Below are 12885 nucleotides of genomic sequence, written 5' to 3'. Positions count from 1 at the left end.
CTTCTTCCTTCAGCTCAATTGGATTGATCTGGGGTTATTTTCACATCTCTGAAGTTTTGAATGGGACGGGGGCAATTTCTGTTAGACTCACATTTCAAATCGAAGGCTCGGATGAATAAACAGACCCCAAAAACGCAGATTTTGAGCCAAAAAAATCCACCTCAAAATGAACCTGAATGTCTGTGCTGTGGGCTGAGCACAGCCAGGCCCTGATTTCTCTTTATTTCTCTCTTATTTGCAGAGGAACGCGATCTGAAAATCAGTGAGTGTCACCCCAAAGCCATGGGGCTGTGCTGGGCTTCATCCTCACAACGTGAATTTTATAAATCCAATATACACACATTTATAATTTTTTTATGTTTTATATGTTTAGCATCAGCAGCATTTTAAAAAGGAATAAAATAACCCAAGAATCTTAGCATCAGTAGCAGCACAGCGATGCAGTGTGGATCAAAAGCAGTAATTCCTATTTCTTCGTCCCCTTTTTCCTTTTAGGAGAACATGAAGCAGAGATAAGTGAGTGTTTTCTTCTCTCTTCTATGATGGAAAAGTTCTTCCTCTGCGATATAAAAAATAAACTCAATGATTTGAGGGTTTTTTGGCTTAACTCAAATGCGGAGTGCTTGAAATCCTATGTTCTGAGTAGAGAATTTCCCATAGAAAAAAAACAGCGATTTGGGGCTGGAAGGAAACAGTTCCACTTCCTTGCTGAAAAGGGAATGAAAAGGGAAAAAAAAAATCATAAAAAATGGAGTTTTTTGGGTCATGAAATGGGTTGGGTTCCACGTGGGAACCTGAATGGTGATGGTCAACACTTTGTTTTGGGTTCAGCCCAGCAGCATCGGTGTCTCAGTCCTTATTTCTGTATAACTGGTGTTAAAAAGCACTGTTTTGAACTAATATATATTTTTTTAATTACTTTTTCTTTTCTTTTTGTTTCCTTTTCCTTCCTTTTTTTTTTTTCCCCCCCTTTTTCTCCCTGTTTTGCTTTAAGGGCGCCTCACTGAGCTGCTTGGTAAGTGCATCAATTTCCATCAGTAAATCCAGCAACAAAACAAAACGTATTTTTTTTTGGGGGGGGGGGAAAGAGGGTATAAAACACAACATTAATGAAATCAGTGCTTTGGGAAATGAGTAATTATTATTTTTCCTGGAAATGAATGCTTCCTTTTCCCTTCTGTTTGCAGAGGACCGCGATTCCGATGCCCGTAAGTCCCTTTCTTTGCCCCACAGCTGTGATTCCCCCCAATGGGAAAGGCAAAATCCCAGAGTCTGCCCCCAAAATCTCCTCTTTGAGACCACAGGAGACAAGAAGAGAAAGAGAAATGCCCTTATTTATTTATCTCCTTGCTTATGTGCAAAGCCGGGTGACTCTTTTCCGCCGGGCGCGTTGGGAAGAAATGGGCAAAATGGGAGGAAATGAAATTTATTCATTTTTCTTTGTTTTTCTGTTTAATTTTTAGGAGAACGGGACGTCCTCATTAGTAAGTGGCACTTGGGTTTGCCAAGAAATGCAGTTGCTGGGGATGTTTGCACCACGATTGCTGCCCCTGTTGGGGCTTTGTGTTGTTGGAAATGGAGTGACTTCAACAGAAAGAGGAGCAGGATGGAGAAAAATGGGAATAAATGGAATTGTTTGGAAGGAGAAGGTGGAATAGAATGGAAACATTGGGGGAAGAAGTGAAATAGAATGGAGTTATTCTTAAAAAATGGAATTTGGGAAAGGGGAAATGGAATGGAATCATCTGGGGGCAAAAGGGGAAATGGGATGGAATTGTTTGTGGGGGGCGGAAGGAGAAAATTAATGATTTGGGGGGGGGGGAATGGGGAAATGGAATGGAAGCATTTTAAAAATGCAGAATTGTGAAGGTTTCAGCCCATCTCAGAGGGTTTGGTGTCCCCGAGTTCCCCATCGTGACCCATTGAGCATCCTTGGGATGGCACCCAATTCTGTTTTCTCCTTTTTAAGGGGAACTGTCGGCAGAGCTCGGTGAGTTGCTTCCATTTCTCCCACAGAACTGATGCTGGGTATTTTGTGTGTGTGTGTTGTGTTTCCCTGCTTTGTCTCTTGGTGTTGAAAGAGAGAACTGCAGAAGGAATGGGGCAAAGAGGATCTTTGGGATGAATAGCAGGGAAAACAGGGGCGGGGTGGCGATGAGTTGGTGCAGTAATCTGTGGCACTAAAGGTGATTCACATTTTGCTTTTTCTCTTCAGAGGAATTAAGGGGCCGGGAAGTTGGTAAGTGAGATTCCTCCCCCTCTTCTGCCCCCCCAGAAAATAGGGGGTGATTTGGATTCTGATCTCTTTTTTACTCCCTTCATGTTCCTAGAGGAGAGCGATCCAGAGAGGGGTGAGCATCGTTGCCTTTCTGTTGCTGGAGAACCTGTTGGCTGAAGGAATCCCCCCTAAGCATGCTGATGGGATGGGAATTCTGCAGCAGCCCTTGTTCTGATACTCAGTTATTACAGTTATTATCCCTTCTTCATCTTCTATACGCAGAAATACAGATTTTTCCTTTTCTTTTTCCTCTCTTTTTCCCTTTCTTTAGAAGAACACGATGCCAAAATCGGTGCGTGTCCACCTCCTGTGCTTGTGGTGCCTTCAAGAAGCCTGGTGGTGACCTTTGGGATTGATGGGGTTGAGGATTTGGTTTGTGATGGAATTTGGGGGAGGATTCAGGCACCCAAACACAGCGTCAGGTCCCATCTTGTGTTCTCCTCTGGGCTTGGATGCTTGGATACCTAAGAATACCCAAAATCCATAATATTCCATTAGTAGTGACGTATCCACCAACGATACATCCACAGAATACAAGGGAATAGTCTGCATTTTTAGTCTCCATTTGCTTTAGGTCCCATTTTCAGGTTAACCATGGAAAAAACCCCCAGTGATGGAATGTCAGAATTCAGGGATCCCGAGTGTGAAATCGTGACTTTCACTTTAATTGTAAGAAGGAATGAAACTCACTGCTTTTATTCCCTTTTAAGGTGAACTCTCCGCAGAAGTTGGTGAGTGTTGTTCTGCCCTCCAGCAAAACCAATGCACGCAGTTTGCACTCTGTTTTTGGATATATGTCATAGGTGGATGTACAACCTATGTGTCACAGCAACTCTGGTTTCCTTTTCTCCTCCTTTTCTTCAGAAAAACAAGAGAGAAGAATTGGTGAGTGTCAAACTCCTCCCCCAGAAATGGACTTTGGTGTGTTGGGAAGATCCGTGCCATCGTGTTGGTGCCAAACTTAATGGAAATCCTGTATTTCTTTCCCCACGTTTCCAGATGAACTCACTGCAGAGCTCGGTGAGTCGCGATTATAACTCACACCCAGTGATAACGCTGGTTTTATTTGTGTTTTCATGTATAATACACGTGTTTATGTCGTTATGATAATTCATGACGAGTTGCCATAAAGCAAACAGTCGCAAAGCACAGAAATACGGGTTTGCTTTGAGACCAAATCGTGGGAAGTCACAACATAAGAGGATAACAACCATCTCTGTTGTTCCTCTTTTCAGAGCACTACAGAGCAAAAGCAAGTGAGTTTCTCCTTCCTCGTCTCCAGCACGTGAGAGATTTTGGGGTCTTTTGGGACAGCTGTGGAGATTTACACATAGAGCAGCACGAGATGAGAAGGCACAGTTTGATAACCTGCATCCAAACCGGTCTGAAATTGGAGAAATTTCAGAATAAATCATCTCCCCGATACCCAATTATGTGATGGGACTAATTACAACTTTCCCAGGAAAGGAACACTGAATTTTTTCACGCCTCCATCAAGCGTGACGTCCATCAGGCTTAACCTTACAGCTTAAAGAATGGTTCATGTTTTCATTTAACCCCTGTGTCAGTTAAAAGATGGACTTCAGCATCACAGAAACAGCCCACAAGTGCTCAAAAAACGGGTCATGAATTTCCAGCCTTCCTCAGCGAATTGGAAAAAGAAAAAACTAATTAATTTCTTTTTTCTTTTCAGGAAAATGTTTTGAGGAACACAGTGAGTGCCCTTTTCTCCCTTCTTTCAGCACCATTTTCATTTTAAGTTTGTGTCACTGTTAATCACCCCTCTTCTTATTACGCATTTTTAGGAAGAAGCGAAGAAAAGTTGGGTAAGTCATTTGGTTCATTGGGTTTCTGCTTGCAGACCCCATCCAGGAGCTCGTGTCCTTTAAATGTCTGCACTGTAGGAATATCCAGATTAGACATGTAGGTGGGATGACAGGTGGGATATATTGGGCCTCTGTGGAGGTATTGGAGACCCCATTTATGCGTAGGGGAAGTAGAACATCAAGCTGTTGAGCCTTGAGACGAGCCACCCTATTAGGACTCAAGCAGAGTTGAGTCAGATAGATTTAATTCTTTCTTTTCCATAGTAAATGTGACTCTGGACCCAGAGACGGCCCACCCTCGCCTCATCCTCTCCGAGGACCAGAAGAGCGTCCGATGGGAATACAGCCTGCAGGAATCCCCCGACGGCCCCGAGCGCTTCGACGCCGATCCCTGCGTGCTGGGCTGTGAAACCTTCACCTCTGGGAGGCACTGCTGGGTGGTGGATGTCACAGAAGGGCAGTACTGCGCCGTCGGGGTCAGCAGGGAGTCCCTTCCGAGGAAAGGAGCCATCAGCTTTAACCCTGACGAAGGGATCTGGGCTGTGCAGCAATGGGGGTACAAGAACAGAGCCCTCACCTCCCCTCCGACCCCACTGAACCTGCCAAGGGTTCCCAAAAAGATCCGCATCTCTCTGGACTACGAATGGGGTGAGGTGGCGTTTTTTGATGCCGAGAACCAAATCCCCATCTTCACTTTTCCTCTGACCTCCTTCGGTGGGGAGCGGCTCCGGCCGTGGTTCTGGCTGGAGCTGGGCTCCCTCTCGCTGCCCCCATAACCCCGGAATCCCTAGAGGTGCCTTACAGCAGCTCTTTGAGACCAGGGTAGAAAAACTCTCAGGAAAAAGCAGCATCAAAACCTCATTCTCCCCCTTCCCAACCAACCGTCGTCATGCAAAGGAAAGGAAATTCATCCTCAACATCATCAGCGTCCTCCGTGTGTCATGTCTGGTGGCTCCCATTGATGTATGGGGAGGCTCCTGTTGATGTCTGGTACCCCCTATTGACATGAGGTGCCCCAGTTGATGTAAGGTAGCCTCCATTGACATGAGGTGGCCCTCATTGACGTATGGTGGCCCCCCATTGATGAGAGGTAGCCCCCATTGATATATGAGGTGGCTTCTGTTGGTGTCCAGTGCCCCCCCATTGGGGTGAGGTGGCCCCCATTGACATTAAGTGACCCCCATTGACGTATGGTGGCCCCTGTTGACGTGAGGTGGCTCCCACTGATGTATGGGGTGGCTCCAGTTGGTGTCTGCTGGCCCCCCATTGGCATGAGGTGGCGTCTGTTGACATATAGGGTGGCTCCTGTTGATGTCTGGTGCCCCCCATTGACATATGGTGGCCCCCATTGATATATGGGGGTACCCTGTTGACATGAGGTGACCCCCCCCATTGACGTATGGTGACCCCCATTGACGTATGGAGACTCTATGAGCAGCCCCTACTCTGGATCCAGTGCCTCCTGATTGCAATTCCAACCTCTAGGGATGTTAAATGACCCACAGAGAGGATGGGGGCCTCTTTGGCCTGATGGAGAGAGGTGGGCACCAGGGTAAGTCGCTGCCTACATCACCGCTGGTGTTTTGTCTCAGCTGCTGGTGTAAATTTCTGCAGAGAAGCTCTGCTGGTGGGCAGCTTGCCTCCTCTCAGTGCAAAAAGCAAAATGCAACACATGCACCCTGCCATCCACGTGGCCGTCTCTCTCCATCAGCTGTTGAAGGAGAAATCTGTGCTCAGAAGAGATGAAATGGGGCTGAGATTTGGCTTGGGAAGATGATCTGATTCCAACCAGAGTCCAGGAGACTTTGGGGAATGCATGAGTCCTATGGGAGAATGGATAACCCTTCATCCAAGAGCAAGCTGGCACGAAGCTCTGGGGTGCAAACCCACAACGCCACGTGGTTTTAAGGTTTGGGGTGGCTTACACCCTGCAGCTCTGCTTCTAGCAAGGCTAGGGAGCCTAAACTGGGAGCTCTAAACCCATGGAGGAGTCAAACCTGTGCTTGAGACCATTGTGGGCCCAGCTGAAATAGGAGGTAGGCAATTACGGACATCACTGAAGCCACCCCAAGACTTGGGGAACTTTGGTTTTCACCTTTCGCTGCACTTTCATAGGATTTCTCATCAATGTCTGCGTGTTCTTGGCCACCTGGTTTAAAAAAAAATGATAATAATAATTAAATCTTGGCTTTTGCCCCGCTGTGGGATGGGCAGCTGGTGGTTCCCAGCTCACAATAAACCACTCGAAACTCTCTGGAGCATTTGTTTCTTTCTCCACCTGGTTCCACGCGGGGCTCTTCAGCCCCTCTGCAGCTCACAGACTTTCCTTGGCAGCGTCTGCTCCACCTATTGCTGAAAAGGGGCAAATTTGAGATGGATCCCATTTTGTGAACATCTCCCACCTGCGGGTGATGGTCAGAGCTCTCAGCCCTGCGGGTTTAATTTCTCTTTCTGCAGCTCGTTGGGTCGGGAACCTTCATTATTGCAGCAATTAGGGATGGGATACGGGAGGCAGGAGAGGATCCAAGCAGGGGAAAGGGGAGGGGAAGGACGTACCGTAATCTGTCTGACAGCTTTCAGGTTGGAGCAGCTAAAGGAGCAGTTCAGAATGCCATCCCTCCCTCTGTCAAAGGGCAAAAGTAACGGTTAATTAATATATATATATATATATATATATATATATATTTTAATTGACAATCAGCGTGGCAAATGGCACAGAGGTGGGGTAAAGCTGGTGGTTGGTTTGCGTGCAACTCAAAATTGCAATTAGGGGTTCCTGTGCTAAGGGGAAATAAAAGGTGAAAAATGAGTTCAGAAGCTGCCCAGCTGTTTAATTAAAGCAGTTTGGTGAATGTTGTGCTGTGGTGACCGAAGTAAGCGAGCCCTGTGCTGCAAATGCCCCCATCTCTCCTGGAAACGGAGGATATCTTCCCTTATGGCCAACAATGACGGAGCATTTTAAGCCCAAAGCTTCATCCGGCCAAATTCCACAATGGAGACACGGATCTGCAGGGAGATTCCAGGCAGCACATTCTGTGTTTCCTTAAATAGGGCTGATATTTCCCCCTGTCCCACATGTGATCCGTCTGAGCTCACACAGCCCTTAAAAATCTGCAAGGATCTTGTTCTGCTGCCTGCCGGTGAGTGTCTTTTTGGGGCTATTTGGCACCATTTGGGCAACAGGAGATGTCAACGTCGCCCTGAGTTCTCCCAGAGTTCTATGAAAAGCTTTAAAATTGGGTTTCTGCACTTTTTCCATCATCCGCCTGTAGGGAGCAAGCTGTTATCAAGGGGGGGAGGTGTGCTTTTGGGAGGGTTTGTGTTCTGTTTTGGGGGATTTTTGGCATATGAAGGTGGTTTCCACCTTCAGGATGAGCCTTGGAAAGGAGCGTTTTGTTGGCTGTCCCCTTGCCTTTCTTCCTACAAAGCAGGCTGCTTCCCAGAGCCTTGGGAAGGCTGCACCAAAGTCAGATTGCAAAGAGAAGGCGCAAAAAAAAGAGGTTAGAATTCAAGTTTTTGGGGTTGAAATCTGGGTAGGAAGGCCAGAGTTTGATATTTTGGGGGTTGAAATCTGGGTAGGATGATTGGATCCTTCTCCTTTCTCCATACCAAGATTGGAGACACCGATCCGAGATGTCAAACTGCACGATGGAGCCTTAAGTAGGACGAACTTCAGGCCAGATGCCCAGGAGAGGGGTTAAATTTTGGTTCAAGCCCACACCGGTAGCAGCAGAAGGAAGTGAGTGATTCATCCTTCCCAAAACTCAACTTTTAGAAGGAATTAGGGAAGGAATCCTGCTTCCATGCTGAACCTTTCTGTATTTTCACCCCAGGGCGGGGAAAGGGGGATTGCAAGAGATTGGAGACCGCACCACCATGGCCTCTGCTGCTTCCAGAGCAAAGGAAAAGGGAGAGGGGGGCCACCACCACCACCCCGTCCCAGAGCATCGGATGGACGATGGAGGTGGAGGTGGAGCGTGGCCAGAGCGAGGACGGCTCGGAGATACGGAGGTCATCGGCCACCGAAACCACCTCAGGAAAGGGAATTTCCACACAAAGCTCCACTTGGAGCACCTGGCAGAGAAGCTGAAGCTTTTGGGGCTGGACGGAGACAGAGGGGAGAAGGAGAAGCTCTGCTCGTGGCGCAAGAGGACGTTCCTCTCCAATGGACCTCGGGGTGATGGAGGTCCCACTGGAGCCCCCATAAAGGAGTCTGTGCAGGAGGACGGGGTCAGCCCTGTGTTATCCCCTAAAGTCCTGTTTTATCCTTCACGTCCACGCTGCAAACTTCTTCTCTGCAAAACCCAACGCATTGCATCTCTTCGCTTCTTTCTCCCCCCACAACATCCTCCCCAAACTCCTTTTTCTTCCTCCAGGAGCAGATTTGCAGCCATTTGGAGAACCTCAAGAAACAAAGGAAGGAGCTCTTAGAACTCAAAAGGAGCGGAGAGAGGCGATGCCAAGACTTTCTGGTAAGAAGCTGTTGCCTTCAAGCTGGAAAAACAGACATTTTGGGGGATCCATGTTGTTGCTTTTCCACATCCTACAGACACGGACGGAGGCTGAGAGGCAGAAAATTGCGTCAGAGTTCCGTCAGCTCCGCCGTTTTCTGAAGGAGAAGGAGGTGATGCTTCTGGCACGGCTGGGAGAGCTGGACAGGGCTGTGCTGAGGAGGCAGGAGGAGGAGGAGGCCAAGGTGCAGGGGGACATTTCTCTTCTAAGCATCCTCATCTGTGAGATGGAGGAGAAACTCAAGCGACCCACGCGTGGATTCCTACAGGTTGGATGCTCCATTGGATCCTCTCCCTTCTTGTCCAGTCTTCTCCAAAGCTGGGGGAGATTGAACCATTTTTTTTCCCCTCATCTCTTTCAATTCCAGGATGCCAGAAGCACGCTGAACAGGTTTGTGCTCCTTCAACCTCATGCAGTGGGGTGGGAAGGGTTCCCCATCACCACCCCCATGGATTCCAGCACAGAAATGAGAAAAGTGTGTGATTTGGGCAAGGCTGGAAGTCTCATGGGGAACAGAAAGTCCCCCTGGATCCCAATGTAGGAATGGGCCAAGAAAAAGACCTCATGGCCATTGGGGCGACCCAAGGGGCTGCATTCTGTATGGAGCTGGTTGGCATCCCCAAACCTGTAAGAAACGAACATTTTGGGGTCAACCATTTCATCTGCCATCCCCACATCGCCAGAGGTCCCCACATCTCAACCTGACCACCAGTGCCAGCACTGATGAGGTTTGTGTCCAGGTGGGAGATGGGCAGAACTCAAAGGACGACAGAGAACTTTGCAGATGTGGAACGGAGGCTCCGTGTCATCTCCCAGCAAAATAAAATCCTCAAGGAGACGCTGGGGAGATTCCAAGGTATTATGAACCACAATATTCCTACCACGTAGAAGTTGATCTGCACTAAAGTTTGGGTTTTGTTGTTGTTTATAATAGGAGTTGTATTGCTGGAAACAATTTGCATCAACTCGCGCTATCAACCATTTTTAGGCCTAAGAGCATCTGTCTTTTAGGACAAAATCCCACAGACCCCATATAAAATCCTGCACAGATATCCACAAAAAACACGGTGGGAACTGAAGCAAGCAGATGTGGGACATGACATCCAACCTTCTGTTCATCCCCAGATCTTTTACCATCTGAGCTGGAGAAGGAGGAAGGAGCATCCGCAGGAGAAGAGGGAGAGGGTGAGTCCTTACAGAAAGCATTTTCCTTTGGCTCCGTTGGTCATTTTTTAGCCAAAATGCTGCTTCAGAGCACCTGGAAAATGATGGTTTTGAGTTTCCTAAAGATATAAAGGAGTTTCCCATATTTCAGCAAAGGTTTTCCGAGCCGGAACGTCGCCGATCCCAAAACAGATCTGGGGTGCTGCTCCAGTTTTAGGGTGATGCTCACCTCTTTCTTCTCCATCCCCAACAGCATTTGTCACCCTGGATCCCAACACTGCCACTGCGGGGCTCGTCCTGTCCCGGGACCGACGTGGGGTGAGATGGATGGACACAGGGCACAACGTGTCCCCTTGTCCCCAACGCTTCGATGTCTCCTGCTGTGTGCTGGGCTGTCGGGGCTTCACCTCAGGGAGGCACTTTTGGGATGTGGAGGTGATGGGTGGTGGCACGTGGGCACTCGGGGTGGCACGCAGCTCCGTGCCCAGGAAGGGTTGGCTCGCTTTCCGTCCCGATTATGGGATTTGGGCCGTGGGATGCTGTAGGAACCGCTTCCGAGCTTTCACATCTCCCCCAACCGCCCTCCCCATGGGTGGGAATCCCAACAGGATTCGAGTGGTGTTGGATTACGGAGGGGGACGGGTGGCTTTCTACCTCGCTGCCCAAAAACATCCCGTATTTGCTTTCCAAAATGCTTCTTTTTGCGGGGAGAGCATCTTCCCCTTCTTCTGGGTGGGCAGAGAATCCCACCTCCACCTCTGCCCCTGAGAGAAGGAAAAGGGAGGTCTGAAATTTTGGGGTGAGCACCTCCGTCAGCTCACCTGCAGTGCAATGGGATCTTCCAGGCTTTGGGTTTTGTGCTCGTCGTGCCATTATTTTCATGGCATCCTAAAATGGTGCTGCATTATTTTTATGACACTGTAAGAGGATGGAGCAGAAAAATTGTCGCAAATTAGCAAGGAAAAAAGAAAAAAAAAACAGCAAATGAAAACATGGAATTTTCTTGTTGTGTTTAATGGGATCCAGGGTTGGGGGAAGGACCACGGCTCTGGGTGCTGTGGGATCATTTCTCTGCGTTCTCTGGGGACTTGGGGTGGCATAGAGGGGACAGAGGGGGGCTGTAGGGTGACAACATGGGGCAGATTCGGGTCTCCCCATCCCCTATTTGGGATTCAGATGGGCTCCTTTAGGTCTCCCTACCCCTTTTTCGGGGGGCAGAAACCCCTCCTGAGCCTCTTTTTGGGGTCTCCCATCCCTCGCAACGTGTGGCGGAAGTAAAAAAGAGACAGAAATTCTGCCCAAACCCAAAGGTTTTATGGAATAACCGAAGTGAAAGTGAAACCCAGCCGGGGCCGGGCTGCAGCCCGTGAGCATTTCTCCCCATTTCTCCAACCTCCCACAGCTTACAGCGACCAGCAGCGCTTCCAGAGCGTTTCCTGGGGGCTGGCGGTGCAAGATCACGGCACGGAGCGGCTGGGAGAGGCGGCAATTCCGTTTTCCAGCTGCGCTTCCCTACGGGAAGCCCCAAAAGAATCTTTCTGGCAGCGGTGGGATTCGAACCCACGCCCCCGAAGAGACTGGAGCCTTAATCCAGCGCCTTAGACCGCTCGGCCACGCTACCCAGGTGGAAACCCCCAAATTCTCGATGGAAAATGAGAACAACAACAACAAAAAAGCTAAAATAATAATAAAAAAGGGGATTTCCGTTAAATTCACACCGGGCGGCTTTGGTGCTTTCTGCCCAAAGCGCTGCGCTTTGTTTTGCCCACCCGCAGCACGGCAAAACGTTTTGGTGGCGTTATTTGCTCCGCCCCACCGAAGGGGACACAAACCCCACATTTGGGGGGGGGGTCCATCCCAGCCCCTATGGGAGGTGGGGAGGGGGCTGGGGGGGGCAAAGCACGACGCGATCCCAACCCCAGCGGGGAGCAGCGCGGTTTAAACGCGCGCTTGGGTCCGGTGGGCGTTGATATCAAAGGGCGTTGATGTTTCCAACCCCCCTCCTTGGTTTCTCCCCCATTGGGGGCGGGACGGTGGGCGGTGTAAGGAGCTGGGGCCATTTTAGGCTCCGACCTCGGGGCCGTGAGCTGCTGTTGGGGGAATGGGGCGGAATGAGGAGCGCACGCGGCTGCAGCACCAGGAGGAGCCTGTGGGGCCGTTGTTTCTTCGGGCATCCGGTGTGAGTGATGGGGGTCGTGGTGGAGGAGAGACCCCCCCCCTCCCCCCGCTGTGGGGCTCGCGGGGTCAGTTCTAAAACGCAGAGCTGTTCTCATAGCACTGCGATGGGGCGCAGAGGGCTGTCGTTGGTGCTCTTCCCATGGGAAGGGTTTGCATGGATTTTTAAAGTTATTACCATTACTCTAATTGTGTTTTTTAAGTATTCTTTCTCGCTTTTGTGTATTTTTTGTCTATTACTGTGTTTTCTTCCTGTAGGGAGCCTTGTTCTGCTGGGAAAGCCACGCATGGTGAGGAGGGTCGGCTTGTTACCCCATAGAGCCCACGTTGCTTTGGTGCCAGGATGAAGGCTCAGCCTATTCTGTGGCTCCAAACCCCCAATAACTGACAGCAGTCAATGACTGAGTACCATCTGCAGGTATCCTTTATTATTTTACAAAAGAGAACGGTGTTAACACCCAAAGCAGTTCTCTGCCTCTGCTTCTGCATGCATATTTATATTTTCAGAGGCATTGCATATTCATTAGAGTTCCACAAGCCCTGATGCATGGTCAAACTGTTCCCCAGAATGTCCGTATCTTTCCAGGATCTCCATCTCCACCCATTTTCTCCCCTTATTTGGTTTATTTCTTCCAGCTGTGCTGCATTTTGGGGTCACCATCCTCTGTTCAGTGCTCCCTCAGGCAGCTTTGGCTCACAGAGACGATGTGTTCTCACTCAATACAGACACTGGCTTGTCTCATTCCTGCTTTGGATCTCCATGCTTGCTTTTAGCTATCACAGTTTTGGTATCCTGTGCAATTAGGAGGTTAGGAAGTTTAACACCCGTGATTATTGCGAGGTGCACTTAAAATGTCAGTCCGATTCTTCAGGTTGTTTTTCTGGGTCAGATGTCCCACGCAGCCCCATGTGTGCTCGCGTGTGTGGGAC

The 12885-nt window shown here is 49.2% G+C and overlaps 2 protein-coding genes and 1 non-coding gene across 3 annotated transcripts; 2 read left to right on the top strand and 1 right to left on the bottom strand.

Annotated features, from left to right (window-relative positions):
* Positions 1-241: 241 nt before the first annotated feature.
* On the top strand, positions 242-6356 carry LOC122158577 (butyrophilin subfamily 1 member A1-like; the record flags this gene model as incomplete). The annotated part of the gene is made up of 16 exons (XM_042815324.1): positions 242-262; positions 496-516; positions 995-1015; positions 1188-1208; positions 1464-1484; positions 1970-1990; positions 2216-2239; positions 2331-2351; positions 2550-2570; positions 2989-3009; positions 3143-3163; positions 3278-3298; positions 3514-3534; positions 3972-3992; positions 4084-4104; positions 4369-6356. Coding segments are annotated over 16 exons (830 nt in total), but the record flags the coding sequence as incomplete, so codon positions are not given.
* A 1609-nt stretch (positions 6357-7965) lies between these two features.
* Positions 7966-10548, top strand: LOC122158575 (zinc finger protein RFP-like). The gene is made up of 7 exons (XM_042815322.1): positions 7966-8334; positions 8481-8576; positions 8654-8884; positions 8984-9006; positions 9357-9472; positions 9742-9801; positions 10034-10548. The coding sequence occupies exons 1-7, from the start codon at positions 7981-7983 to the stop codon at positions 10546-10548; spliced, it is 1395 nt and encodes a 464-aa protein (XP_042671256.1). The 5' UTR covers positions 7966-7980.
* Positions 10549-11319: 771 nt separating this feature from the next.
* On the bottom strand, positions 11320-11401 carry TRNAL-AAG. The gene has a single exon. It is a non-coding gene; the product is annotated as a tRNA-Leu (tRNA).
* Positions 11402-12885: the final 1484 nt, after the last annotated feature.

Source organism: Centrocercus urophasianus, unplaced genomic scaffold (genome assembly GCF_019232065.1).
Source record: "Centrocercus urophasianus isolate 14NV4802_14NV808 unplaced genomic scaffold, USGS_Curo_1.0 seq_1490, whole genome shotgun sequence".
Classification (NCBI taxonomy): domain Eukaryota; kingdom Metazoa; phylum Chordata; class Aves; order Galliformes; family Phasianidae; genus Centrocercus; species Centrocercus urophasianus.
This window is presented reverse-complemented; position numbering and strand designations above follow the sequence as displayed.